The 15,055-nt window shown below is 41.6% G+C and overlaps 1 protein-coding gene across 1 annotated transcript in view; it reads right to left on the bottom strand.

The window, feature by feature from the left end:
- Positions 1-1,060, bottom strand: part of EPHX4 (epoxide hydrolase 4) — a 32,052-nt gene extending 30,992 nt beyond the window's left edge. The window contains exon 1 of the mRNA XM_014865233.3: positions 710-1,060. Within this exon, the coding sequence (XP_014720719.1) occupies positions 710-940 (231 nt within the window). The 5' untranslated portion in view covers positions 941-1,060. The remainder of the gene's footprint in view (positions 1-709) is intronic.
- Positions 1,061-15,055: the final 13,995 nt, after the last annotated feature.

The following is a 15,055-nucleotide window of genomic DNA, read 5'->3' as shown; positions in this document are numbered from 1 at the left end:
GGGCTGTGATGAGGCCCGGGACAAGCACCGGGTCTGCATGCACGGTTGACATTTACTTTTTATTTCAAGGCTTTGGTCTCTGACTTCCCCACAAACATACACCATTTATTGATTGTTTCATGCTGCTTAGGTCATCTGTGAATGCTCTATTCTGTTGATCTGAATAAACTCCTGATTTCCAATGACTGTATTTACTCTTTCCATCTCTAAAATTTGGGCAAGGACAGCCTCCCGGGACAGCAGGGCCCCAGTAGAAATAATTCTCTACAGGTTATCTGAGCTCTAAAGGGCAAAAAGGTGACCGGAAAGCAGCTTCCCCTTCCATTAGGAAAGGGAGCAGGATTATTCTGGGTGGTTGTGGTGGAGGACAAGGGGACAGTAACATCACAGGACCCTGATTAGAGAAACTCCACATAACCTATTCTCTCTCTCTCTCTCACACACACACACACACACACACACACACTCACTCACACTCACATAAGACAAACAGGGAACGTAAAGACACACACAGTCCCGAGCCCTCCCCCGCCCCACCTCGCGCCTCGTGCCTCCCCTCGGCATCTCCCGGTCCCCCCGCGCGCCCTGCGAGCCCCGGGAGCCCTCGGGGACGCCGGGCCGGGAGTCAGGGAGGGCGCAGCCCGGCGCTGTCTGCTCCCACGGCCGGCACGCTCCCTCCCGAAACCGCGGGGCCCGCGCCGGCCTGCACCTTGATCCGCACGTAGCAGTGGGTACCCAACGAGGCGTCGCTCAGGCACGCGGGAGGGTGTTCCCGGGCGACCCGCCGGAAGGTCTGCGCCGGTCCCTTGCCGATGCTCCACAAAAGTTTGAGCAGGTAGATGGAGGCGCAGAGCCCGCAGTAGCAGTAGACCAGGCACCAGAAGAGCAGGGACCGGACCGTGACCAGCAGGCGGGGCAGGCAGTCCCGCAGCCTCGCCATCGGGCGGCGGGGCCGGCGGCCCTTCGGAGGCGCGGGCGGCGGCGGCGGCGGCGGCGCTCGGGCTGCGGAGCGAGGCTGCGAGCGGGGCGGCGCGTCAGGCCCGCCCGCCAGCCCGGCCGCCGCCGCCGGCTCCGCGCGCGCCTCCCTGCGGGCCCCCGGGCGGCCGCGCCCGGCCTGCGTCCCGCGTCCCGTGTCCCCGCGGCGGGCTGCTGCGCCCAGGGCGCGCTCGGGGGCCGCTGCGCCCTGTCCCGGAGCGCTGCACGGCGACCCCCCGCCGCCGGGGCCGCCCAGGACGGGGCAAGGGTGGAGACCCAGCCTTCCTCCGCAGAGAGAGAAACCCCCTTTCAAAATTGCTAAACTGCGGGGAAAATGAAGGTGACTTTCCCAAACCGCCCTAGGTACTCTGGAAGGAAGCGCCCCTCTTATTTTAACCACTGTTCAAATCCTCCCATTGCCGTTAACTGCTGGCATTTCATCAGGCCTTTTTCTGGATCATAGAATTACGGGGTGCGTGGAGGGGGAAAGTCAACGATTTCCATAGTACATGGCAGACATTATTACTTTATTCATCCCTGACAATCTTGTTAAGGTGTAGATATTCTGCAACTAGCTTCAGAATGGTTTTCAGCCCAGCTAGGCCTCTCTGGTCGTAAAGTCTTTGGAAACCCCTGGTCTGTTTTCTGTCTCTTAAGTTTTTCCTTTACAAAAATATTGTATAAATGGAATCATGTAGTATGTACCCTTTTGTTTCTGGCTTTTTTCCTATAGGGTAAGGCATCTGAGATTCAACTATGCTGTTACATATATTGTTTCTTTTTTCTTGCTTATTAGTGTTTGATTGAATGGATGTACCCGTAATTGTTTATCCATTCTCCAGTTAAGGGACTTTTGAGTATTTTCCAGTTTTTGAGATTATGAATAAAGCCACTCATGTAGAGTTTTTTGTGTAAACGTAAGTTTTCGTTTCATTTGAGTAAATACTTAGAAGTGGAATTGCTGGGTCAGGTGGGAAGTGTGCATTTCACCTTATGAGAAACTGCCAAACTTGTTTCCAAAGCATCTGTACAATTTTAAATTCACATCAGCAACGTGTGAGAGGTATGGTTAGGTCATCTTCTTGCAAGCACTTGGTATTGTCAAAAAAGACTTTTTAATTTTAGCCATTCTAAGAGGTGTGTAATGGTATCTCATTGAAATTTTAATTTGCATTTCCCTAATAACTAATAATGTTGGATAACTTTATGTATTTGTCTGCTGCTCAAATATATTCTTCTCTGACAAAGTATCTGTCCAAATCTTTTATTCATTTTAAAAATATTGGATTGCTTGTTTTCTTACTATTGAGTTTGAGAGTTCTTTATATATTGGATGCAAATCTTATACCATGCATCATATGATTTGCAAATATTTTCCCAGTCTGTCTTTTCTTTTCATTCTTATAAAAGAGACTTTAAAAGAGCAGACTTTCTTACTTTTGATGCCATCCAATTTATCACTTTTGTGGATTGGTACATTTGGTCTTGTACGTTAGAAATCTTTGGAGAGAAGAGCCAAGATGGCGCCGTGAGTAGTCCTCTTTGTCTCTCGCCCTTCGAGTCTACAATTATTTGGACACTTATCGCTTGACAAAGGATATCCAGACAGCATCTCAGGACGTCTGAGACACCCACGCGACTACACATCGGAAGGCAGATGGACTTTCCTCCGGGAGGATGTGGAAATAGGTGAAAACTCTCCGACCCCGACGGGCAGCCTAGTACCCGCAAGCGGCTTTCTTCCAACGGACGCCCCCAGAGGATCCACACACATCTAGGGCAGGAGCGAGAACACAACAGAGGAGCGACGGTGGAAACAGGTGACCAGAACCCTACCTAAACCTTCTGAAATTACTCCTAAACGCAGAGGGAAACTTTGGAGTTGCACACCTGAGCCCGCGGGGAGAGTCTCTCCCCGCCATTGGCGGGGAGACCCAGCCTGGTGCTCGGGGCGCCCGGAGGGTCCCAGAGAGAGACACGGAGGGCACGGAGATCTCCCAGCTGCCGTTGCCCGCCCCGTGGGACTAGGGATTGCCGGAGATCTCGGAGAGGACCGGGGCCGGGGGAACTTTCAAAGGCTGGTTCTGCGACCCGGAGGGGAAGGGCCAGAGCTCCGCCCGGGCAGCAGACAAAACTCTCTGTCTGCCATTAGCAGAGGGGCCACGCCCAGCATTCAGGGCTCCCGGCAGAGGCCCGGAGAGAAGCCCTGAGGGCGGGGCGACCACCAGCTGCCGTTGCCCGCCCCGTGGGGCTAGGGATTGCCAGAGATCTCGGAGAGGACCAGGGCGGGGGAACTTTCAAAGGCGGGTTCTGCGACCCGGAGGGGAAGCGCCGGAGCTCCGCCCGGGCAGCAGACAAAACTCTCTGTCTGCCGTTAGCAGAGGGGCCACACTGAACATTCACGGCTCCGGGAGAGGCCCGGAGAGAATCCCAGAGGGAGGGGCGACCCCCAGCTGCCGTTGCCCACCCCGTGAGGCTAGGGATTGCCGGAGATCTCAGAGAGGATTGGGGCTGGAGAGAGTTCCAGAGACCCAGCTTAGTAGCCTAGGGGGAAACCCTACAGGCTCACAGCAGCCTTAGGGAAAGCCTCTGCACAGCACCAGTAGAAGGCACCCAGCCACCAGCCACAAGGCTGGAAGACCCCAGGGCAAAAGCAGCATAGCTAGGTGTACTAACCACAGACTGTAGAAGATGCCAATAGCTCTCCTGCAACCCATAGAGGACAAGTGAGATTTTGTGGGTGCCGACAGCAACGGAGCGACAAATATAAGTGATCCCACCCCTGGCCGCTGGAAAAGCCCATAACACCGTTGCAGACCCCAAGGAGAGAGCACATCTAGGTGGGCTGCAACAGTAGGCACCTGCAGCCTGAAGCCCCCCTGTGACGGCCCCCACGGCAGAGGAGGGAATCCAAAGGGCCACTGTGGCTACGAAGAGGGGCCCAGGCCCAGTTAGCAACTACGGACAGGGTTCCTGGTTGGTGAAATATAAACAGCTGCTCCTCCCACCGCAGCAGCTGAAACAAGTGAAAGGAGCAACTAAACTCTATCTCCATGCGGAGGCACAAATCAACAACATCAAGCAATATGAAAAAATACATTAAATCCCCAGAACAGAAAGAAAGCAACAAATACACAGAAAACAATCCCAAAGAAAATGAGATATATAACCTAAATGACGATGACTTCAAAACAGCCATCATTAAGATTCTCAATGAGTTAAGAGAGAATTCTGACCGACAACTCAACGAGTTCAGGAGCTATGTCACAAAAGAGTTTGATACGATAAAGAAGAACCAAACAGAAATATTGGAAATGAAGAACACAATAGAGGAGATTAAGAAAAATCTAGATGCTCTGAACAGTAGGGCCGATAATATGGAGGAAAGAATTAGCAATTTGGAAGATGGCAATATAGAATTGTTGCAGGCAGAGGAGGAGAGAGAAGCAAGACTTAAAAGAAATGAAGAAACTCTCCGAGAATTATCAGACACAATTAGGAGATGCAACGTAAGGATTATAGGTATACCAGAGGGAGAAGAGAAGGAGAAAGGGGCAGAAAACCTATTCAAAGAACTAATGGCTGAGAACTTCCCAAATCTGGTGAGGGAGATGGATCTTCAGGTGACAGAAGCCAATAGATCTCCAAACTTTATCAATGCAAGAAGACCAACTCCACGGCATATAGTAGTGAAGCTAGCAAAAGTCAACGACAAGGAGAAAATATTAAGGACAGCCAGGCAAAAGAAACTAACCTACAAAGGAACCCCCATCAGGCTATCAGCAGATTTCTCAGCAGAAACTTTACAGGCTAGAAGAGAGTGGAATGATATATTCAAAAATCTGAAGGACAAAAATCTACAGCCGAGAATTCTCTACCCAGCAAAAATATCCTTCAAATACGATGGAGAAATAAAAACTTTCCCAGATAAACAAAAATTAAGGGAGTTCATTGCCACAAAACCTCCTCTTCAGGAAATCCTCAGGAAAACCCTCATTCCTGAAAAATCCAAAAAAGGAAAGGGGCTACAAAACCAAGAGCAGAGGAGATAAGTAGAAGGACAACAACAGAGAGTAGCAGCTCTACATCAGAACAGATTAAACCATGGGACGAGAAACAAAGGAAACTGAAGAAAACCGGAAAACAAGACACAAAATGGGAGTGGTAGGCCCCCACGTCTCAATAATCACTCTAAATGTAAATGGATTGAACTCCCCAATCAAAAGACACAGAGTGGCAGGATGGATCAAAGAACAAGATCCAACAATATGCTGCCTCCAGGAAACACACCTCAGCCCCAAAGACAAACACAGACTCAGAGTGAAGGGATGGAGAACAATACTCCAAGCTAATAATGAACAAAAGAAAGCAGGTGTCGCTATACTAATATCAGACAAGGTAGATTTCAAAGCAAAACAGATAAAGAAAGATAAAGAGGGACAGTATATAATGATAAAAGGGACTCTCCACCAAGAAGACATAACACTTATAAATATATACGCACCCAACACAGGAGCACCAAAATTTGTAAAGCAACTCTTAATAGAACTAAAAGAAGACATCAACAACAATACAATAATAGTAGGGGACCTCAACACGCCATTAACACCAATGGACAGAACATCCAGACAGAAAATCAACAAGGAAATAATAGAATTAAATGAAAAATTAGACCAGATGGACTTAATAGATATATATAGAACACTTCATCCAAAAACAGCAGGTTACACATTCTTCTCAAGTGCACATGGAACATTCTCAAGGATTGACCATATTTTGGGAACCAAAGCAAACATCAATAAATACAAGAGAGTTGAAATAATATCAAGCATCTTTTCTGATCATAACGCTATTAAACTAGAAATCAACTACAAGAAAAAAGCAGAGAAAGGTGCAAAAATGTGGAGACTAAACAACACGCTTCTCAACAAACAATGGATCATTGAAGAAATTAAAGAAGAAATCAAATATTATCTGGAGACAAATGAAAATGAGAACACGACATACCAAATCATTTGGGATGCAGCAAAAGCAGTCCTAAGAGGGAAATTCATCGCAATACAGGCTCACCTCACTAAACAAGAAAAAGCTCACGTAAGCAACCTCAAACGACACCTAACGGAACTAGAAAAAGAAGAACAAACAAAGCCCAGAGTCAGTAGAAGGAGGGAAATAATAAAAATAAGAGCAGAAATAAACGATATTGAAACAAAAAAGACAATAGAAAGGATCAATGAAACAAAGAGTTGGTTCTTCAAAAGAATTAACAAAATTGACAAACCCCTAGCCAGACTCACCAAGAAAAGAAGAGAGAAAGCGCAAATTAATAAAATCAGGAATGACAGAGGAGAAATCACAACAGATACCAATGAAATACAAGAGATCATAAGAGAATACTATGAAAAACTATATGCCAACAAATTGAACAACTTGGAAGAAATGGACAAATTCCTAGACTCCTACAATCTCCCCAAACTGAATCAGGAAGAAATGGAGAATCTGAATAGACCAATCACAAGTAAGGAAATAGAAACGGTAATCAAAAACCTCCCCAAAAACAAGAGTCCAGGACCAGACGGCTTCTCTGGAGAATTCTACCAAACATTCAAAGAAGACTTAATACCTATTCTCCTCAAACTGTTCCAGAAAATTGAGAAAGATGGAGAACTCCCTAACACATTCTATGAAGCCAACATCACTCTGATCCCCAAACCTGACAAGGACAACACAAAGAAGGAGAACTACAGGCCGATATCACTGATGAACATAGATGCAAAAATCCTCAACAAAATTTTGGCAAACCGATTACAGCAATACATCAAAAAGATTATACACCATGATCAAGTGGGATTTATACCAGGGACACAGGGATGGTTCAACATCCGCAAGTCAATCAACATGATACACTACATCAACAAAATGAAAAACAAAAACCACATGATCATCTCAATAGACGCAGAGAAAGCATTCGACAAGATCCAACACCCATTTATGATAAAAACCCTCAGTAAAATGGGTATAGAAGGAAAGTACCTCAACATAATAAAGGCCATATATGATAGACCCACAGCCAACATCATACTCAATGGACAAAAGCTGAAAGCCATCCCTCTGAGGACAGGAACAAGACAAGGGTGCCCACTTTCACCACTCCTATTCAACATAGTACTGGAGGTGCTGGCCAGAGCAATTCGGCAGGAAAAAAAAATAAAAGGAATCCAAATAGGTAACGAAGAAGTAAAACTCGCGTTGTTTGCAGACGACATGATCTTATACATAGAAAACCCCAAAGAATCCACAGAAAAACTATTAGAAATAATCAACAACTACAGCAAAGTAGCAGGGTATAAAATTAACGTGCATAAATCAGTAGCATTTCTATACACTAACAATAAACTAACAGAAAAAGAACTCAAGAACTCTATCCCATTCACAATCGCAACGAAAAGAATAAAATACCTTGGGATAAACTTAACCAAGGAAGTGAAGGATCTATACAATGAAAACTACAAGACTTTCTTGAAAGAAATAGGTGATGACATAAAGAGATGGAAAAACATTCCTTGCACATGGATTAGAAGAATAAACATAGTTAAAATGTCCATACTACCTAAAGCAATATACAGATTCAATGCTATCCCAATCAGAATCCCAAGAACATTCTTCACAGAAATTGAACAAACAATCCTAAAATTCATATGGGGCAACAAAAGACCACGAATTGCTAAAGCAATCCTGAGCAAGAAAAACAAAGCCGGCGGAATCACAATCCCCGATTTCAAAACATACTACAAAGCTACAGTGATCAAAACAGCATGGTACTGGTACAAAAACAGGTCCACAGATCAATGGAACAGAATTGAAAGCCCAGAGATAAAACCACACATCTATGGACAGCTAATCTTCGACAAAGGAGCAGAGGGCCTACAATGGAGAAAAGAAAGTCTCTTCAACTAATGGTGCTGGGAAAACTGGACAGCCACATGCAAAAGACTGAAAATCGACCATTCTTTTCCACCACACACCAAAATAAACTCAAAATGGATCAAAGACCTAAAGATTAGGCCTGAGACAATAAGTCTTTTGGAAGAGAATATAGGCAGTACACTCTTTGACATCAGTTTCAAAAGAATCTTTTCGGACACTGTAACTCCTCAGTTGAGGGAAACAATAGAAAGAATAAACAAATGGGACTTCATCAGACTAAAGAGCTTCTTCAAGGCAAGGGAAAACAGAATTGAAACAAAAAAACAGCTCACTAATTGGGAAAAAATATTTACAAGCCACTTATCCGACAAAGGGTTAATCTCCATAATATACAAAGAACTCACACTGCTTAACAACAAAAAAACAAACAACCCGATCAAAAAATGGGCAGTGGACATGAACAGACATTTCTCAAAAGAAGATATGAATATGGCCAATAGACACATGAAAAGATGTTCATCATCGCTAATCATCAGGGAAATGCAAATCAAAACTACACTAAGATATCACCTTACCCCCATTAGATTGGCAAAAACATCCAAAACCAAGAACGACAAATGTTGGAGAGGTTGTGGAGAAAGAGGAACCCTCATACACTGTTGGTGGGAATGCAAACTGGTACAGCCACTATGGAAAACAGTATGGAGATTTCTCAAAAAGTTAAAAATAGAAATACCCTATGACCCAGCCATCCCATTACTGGGTATCTATCCTAAGAACCTGATATCAGATATCTCAAGAGTCCGTTGCACCCCTATGTTCATCGCAGCATTATTTACAATAGCCAAGACGTGGAACCAGCCTACATGCCCAGAAACTGATGATTGGATAAAGAAGATGTGGTATATATACACAATGGAATACTACTCAGCCATAAAAAAAGACGAAATTGGCCCATTCACAACAATGTGGATGGACCTCGAGGGCATTATGTTAAGCGAAATAAGTCAGTCAGAGAAAGACGAACTCTATATGACTCCACTCATAGGTGGAAATTAGTATATTGAGAAGGAGATCTGATCGGTGGTTACCAGGGAAAAGGGGGGGTGGGGGGAGGGTATGGAGGGGGAAGTGGTGTACCCACAACATGACTAACAAAAATGTACAACTGAAATTTCACAAGCTTGTAATCCATCATAACATTAATAATAAAAAAAAAAAAAAAAAAAGAAATCTTTGCCTAACAAAGTCAACAAGGAATTATTTTCCCCTATATTTTCTTCCAGGAGTTTTATAGTTTTATGTTTTATCTTTAGGTCTATCATTCATTTTGAGTTAATTTTTGCATAGGGTGCAAAGTATGGACTGATGTTTATGTTTTGCCTGTGGATATCCAGTTGTTTTGGCACCATTTGTTGAAAAGAATATTCTTTCTCTATTGCCTTTGCAACTTTGTTGAAAATCAGTTGACATGTGGGACTATTTCTGGACCCTCTAGTCTGTTTCATTGATGTATATATTTCTCCAGTCATGATTATTGAAGATAGTATAGTAAGTCTAAAACTCAGGTAGTATGAATCCTTCAACTTTGTTCTTCTTTATCAAAATTGTTTTGGCTACTCTAATTACTTTACTTTTCCATATAAATTTTAGTGTTAGTTTTTCAATTTTGGCAAAAATTGTTCATTGGGATGCATTGAATCTGGTAATGAATTTGGAGAGAACTGATATTTTAACAAAATTTAATTGTCTAGGGGCCAGCCCTGTGGCCAAGTGGTTAAGTTCACACACTCCACTTCGGCGGCTCAGGGTTTCGCTGGTTCGGATCCTGGGCGTGGACATGGCACCGCTCATCAGGCCATGCTGAGGCGGCATCCCACATGCCACAACCAGAAGGACCCACAACTAAAATATACAACTATGTACTGGGGGGATTTGGGGAGAAAAGGCAGAAAAAGAAAATTTAGTTGTCTAATTCATGAACATTTGTTTAGATCTTTTTCTTTCATTAGTTTTTCATAATTTTAAGCATACAGATATTGATATATTTTGTAAGATTTACACCTATTTCTTTTTTATAGTATATTGTAAATGCTACTTTTTTCAATTTCCAGTTGCTTATTACTAGTATGTAGAAGTATGATTGATTTTTGTTTTTTATCTTAGACGCTGAGGCCTTGCTAAACTCACTAATTAGTTCTAGTGGCTTTTTGAATGACTCTTTGGGAATTTCTATGTAAAGAATCATGTCATCTGTGAATAAAGACAGTTTTGTTTCTTCCTTTCCAATATGTTTGCCTTTTATTTCTTTTTCTTGCCTTATTGCACTGGCTAGGACTTTGAATACAATAGTGAGCAGGAGTGTGAGAATAGACATTCCTTGTTCCCAATCTTAGGGGGAAAACATTCAGTCTTTCACTATTAAGCATAATGTTACCTGAAGATCTTTCAAGATGCCGTTTATCATGTTGAGGAAGTTCTTTTCTATTTCTAGTTTTTGAGAGTTTTTTCGGAAATGGAGGTTGAATTTTGTCAAAGAGCTTCTGCTTCTCTTGAGATAATCACACTTTTTCCTCTTTAATCTGTTGATATGTTTAATTGCATATAAAATTTTTTGAATGTTGAACTAGCCTTTCATTCCAAGAATAAACCCAATTTAGTCATAAAATATTATATATTTTTACATATTGCTAAAATAGATTTGCTAATAGGTAGCTGATGATTTTTGCATCTATATTTGCTCTTCTTATATATTCTGGAAGAATTTATATAGAATTGTATTATTTCTTCCTTAAATATTCGGTAGATTTCTCCAAAAAGCCACCTAGGCCTGGAGTTGGTTTTTTTATTCTTTGTTTTAAGGTTTTAAAAAACAATTCAGGGGCCAGCCCCATGGCAGAGTGGTTAAGTTCACATGCTCTGCTTTGACAGCCCAGGGTTTCACCAGTTTGGATCCTGGGCGTGGACATGGCACTGCTCATCAGGCCATGCTGAGGCGGCGTCCCACATGCCACACTAGAAGGACCCACAACTAAAAATATACAGCTGTGTAATGGGGGGCTTTGGGGAGAAGAAGGAAAAATAAAATCTTTAAAATAATTAATTAATTAATTATTTTAAAAAATAACTCAATTTATTTAATAGTTATAGGACTATTCAGGTGATCTATTTCTTCTTTGGTAGTTTGTGTCTTTTAAGAGTTTTACCCATTTCATATAAATTGTTGAATTTATGGCCATAGAGTTCTTCATAATATGCCCTTATTATCTCTTGAATGTCTGTGGGTCTGTAACGTTCTCCCTTTCATGCTTGACATTTGTAATTTTTGTCTTCTCTTTTTCTTGGTATGTCTGGCTAGGGGTTTATCAATTTTATTGTCTTTTTTAAAAAAAGCTACAGCTTTTGGTTTTATTGATTTTTTCCTCTATTTTTTGTTTTTAATTTAATTGATTTCTGCTTTCTTATTTCCTTTCTTCTGCTTGATTTAGGTTTAATTTGCTTTTCTTTTTTCTTAAGGTAGAAGCTTAAATGATTAATTTGAGATCTTTCTCTTAATATAAGCATTTAATGCTAAAAATTTTTTCTCTAAACATTGCTTTCACTGCATCCCTCAAATTTTAATATGTTGTGTTTTCATTTTCATAGAATTCAGAATATTTTTCTAATTCTTCTTGTGATTTCCTCTTTTACCATGGATCACTTAGAATGCTTAATTTCCAAATATTTGGGGGGATTTTGAAAGTATCCTTTTTTTTTCTTTTCCCTCCCCAAAGTCCCGGTATCTAGTTGTATATTCTAGTTGTACGTCCTTCTAATTTTTCTATATGAGCCACACTACAAGTGGTTTGGTTGCATGCCTGGGAACCAAACCCGGGCCGCTGAAGTGGAGTGCACCAAACTTTAACTGCTAGGCCACCAGGGCTGGCTCACAAATATCTTTTTGTTGTTCATTTCTAGTTTAAATTCAGTATGATCCAAGAGTTTACCTTGTAAACTACCATTCATTTAAATTGGTCAAGGTTTGCTTTATGTCCCTCAATGTGGTCTATTTCAGTGAATATTCTAACTGCATTTGAAAAGTATATTCTGCTGTTGTTAACTAGAGTGTGCTATGTATGTCAATCAGGTAAAGTTGGTTGGCAATGTTGTTTAAGACTGTTAGATCCTTACTGATTCTCTGTCTACTTATTCCATCAATTGCTAAGGGAAGAATATTGAAATCTGTCTGTGGTGGTGGATTCATCTGTTTCTCTTTTTAGGTCCATCAGTGCTACTGTTTGTGCTTTAGACAGTCAGTTCTCTTTTGGAGCATTTATAAAAAAGAAAAAGTGAATTTTATAATTATCTCCATTTATGCCATTCCCGGTGTTCTTCATTCATTGTATAGATAGAAGTTTCTGTCTAGTATCATATTCCTTCTACCAGAAGAACTTCCTTTAATGTTTCTTGTAGTACAGGTCTGCTGGCAATAAATTCTTTCAGTTTTTGTTTGTTTGATAAACTATTTCTCCTACAATTTTGAAAAATAGTTCCAGTGGATATAGAAGTCTAGGTTGACAAGATTTTCATTTTAGAACTTTAAAGATGTCACTCCACTGTCTTATGGCTTTTACAGTTTCTGATGAGAAGTCTGCTGAATTATTATCTTTGTTCCTCTGTATTTAATGTCTTTTTTTCTTTGGGCACCTCAAGATTTTCTGTTTGTCTTTGGTTTCAGCAGTTTAAATATGATATACCTAAGTATGTAGGATTTTTTTTTTTTGGTATTTATCTTGCTTAGCATTCTCTGAACCTCTTGAATTTATGGTTTTGTATCTGTCATTATGTTAGATAATAGAAAATATGTATTGAATGGAACATTACTTGGCCATAAAAAAGATGAAATTTTGTCATTTGTTGGATCTTGAGGGCATTATGCTAAGCAAAATAAGTCAGATGTCAAAAGCCAAATATCACATGATTTCATTCATATGTGGAAGATAAAACAACAACACACAAACACATAGACACAGAGATTAGATTGGTGGTTACTAGAGGTGGGGAGCGGGGGGCATGGCAAAAGGAGTAAAGGGGCACATGTGTTTGGTGATGGATGGTAATTACCACTTTGGTGGTGAACATGAGGTAGTCTACACAGAAATTGAAATATAATGAAATACACCTGAAATTTATGTAATGTTATAAACCAATGTTACATAAAGAAAGAAAGAAGGAAAGGAGGAAATAAAGAAGGAAACAAAGGAAGAAGGAAGGAAGGGAAGAAAGAAAGAGAGAGAGGAAGGAAGGAAGGAAGGGAGGGAGGAAGGAAATATATACTGGTCTCTGCCCCCGGTTCCTGGCACAGAGCTCCTGAAACACTTGTAATTTAAGTGATAAGAGTACTAGGAGCATCTCTTGTTCTAATAGTTGGACTTTGACCTCTTCCTGACACAGGAATCCTGAAACCTTTCTAAATTCCTAGTGATAAGAGCACTAGGAGCATCTTTTGTTCTAATGAAGTGACTCTGGGTGAGCTCCTGGATGGCTCCTAGATGGGAGCTAGTCACCAGAAAGACCAAGCCATGATTAGAAGCTTGGAATTTTTAGCCTCATTCCCTGCTCCTGCAGAGTGGAGAGGGACTAGAAATGGAGCTAATAATTGATCATGCATATGTGAGGAGGCCTCCATAAAAACCCCAATAGTATGGGGCTTCCAGGTGGGTGAACACATCCATGTACCAGGAAGATGATGCACCCCAATTCCACGGGGACAGAAGTTCCTGTGCTCCCAGACCTCACCCTATGTAGCTCTTCATCTGGCTGTTCATCTGTATCCTTTGTCATATCCTTTAATAAACTGGTAAACATAAGTGTTTCCTTGAGTTTGGTGAGCTGCTTTAGCAAATAATTGAATCCAAGGAGGAGGAGGTCATGGGAACCTCTGATTTGTCCAAGTTGGACAGAAGTTGTGGGTAACCTGGGGACCTACTCCTTGCAGTTGGCATCTGAAATGGGAAACAGTCTTGTGGGACTGAGCCCTTAACCTGTAGCTAGTGTCAGAACTGAGTTAAATTTTAGGACACCTAGATGGTGTCACAGAGAATTGCTTGGTGGGGAAAACCCCCCAGATATTTGGTGACCAGAAGTGAAGTGTTCTATGTAAGTAGTTTATGGGAGACACACAGGAAGAAGAACTGAGGGTTTTCCCCTACTCAGGAGAAGGAAATATCTGGTGGTTTTTTCCAATACATGTCAATTTTGGAGAATTTCCAGCTATTGTCTCTTCAAATATTTCTCTGGTCCCATTCCCATTCTCTTCTCTTTCTGAGATTCCAATTAGACATATGTTAGACTTTAACATTGCCCTACAGCTTTTGAACGCTCTGTTCTGTTGGTTCCACCACACCTCACTTTTTGTGTTCTTTGCTTGTTTGTCTGGGTAATTTCTTTTGACCTATATTTAGGTTCACTGATTGTTTCCTTGGCTGTGTTAATTCTACTGATGAGCCCATCAAAAGCATTCTTCATTTCTGTTCCCATGTTTTTCATTTTCCAGCATTTCCATTTGATTTTTTCTTGTAGTTTTCATTTCTCTGTTGAAATTACTCATCTGATCACACATTGTCCATTTTTCCTCTGGAGCTTTTGATACGTTAATCATAGTCATTTTAAATTCTGATAGTTCCAACTATGTGTCCTCTTTAAGTCTGTTTCTGTTGATTGCTTTGTCCCTTGACAATGGGATTTTTTTTTTTTCCTCCTTGCTTCTTTGTGTGCCTCATAATTTTTTGTTGAAAGACATTTTGTGTAAGACAATAGAGACGAAGATATATATTTCTATGCCTGGAAATTGACACATGTTTTCTTTTGCTAGGCCTTTAGTGTGGAGGTTAAGTCAATCTAGTCAGGAGTTGAGCTGGATTTGGATTTTATTGTTGCTATGGTTATCCTCAGCACACCACAGATTTAAAATTTCTCTAGTGTTACCATGTGTTTAGGGTGGAGATTGGTTTGCCAGTAAATTTTTCTCAATATCTGCTACGCACTTATATTTAAGTCTTTCTTTATGCTTAGTATTACAAAGACAGTCTCTCTCCATGGTCTTGCTCCTCTGATAGCAGTAGACTGCTTTTACTTATTACTGAATGCTTATTGCCCTGGTGGGAGGAAGTGC

This window comes from Equus asinus, chromosome 16 (assembly GCF_041296235.1).
Source record: "Equus asinus isolate D_3611 breed Donkey chromosome 16, EquAss-T2T_v2, whole genome shotgun sequence".
Classification (NCBI taxonomy): domain Eukaryota; kingdom Metazoa; phylum Chordata; class Mammalia; order Perissodactyla; family Equidae; genus Equus; species Equus asinus.
The sequence above is the reverse complement of the archived record's forward strand: the minus strand, read 5'-3'. Positions and strand labels throughout refer to the sequence as shown.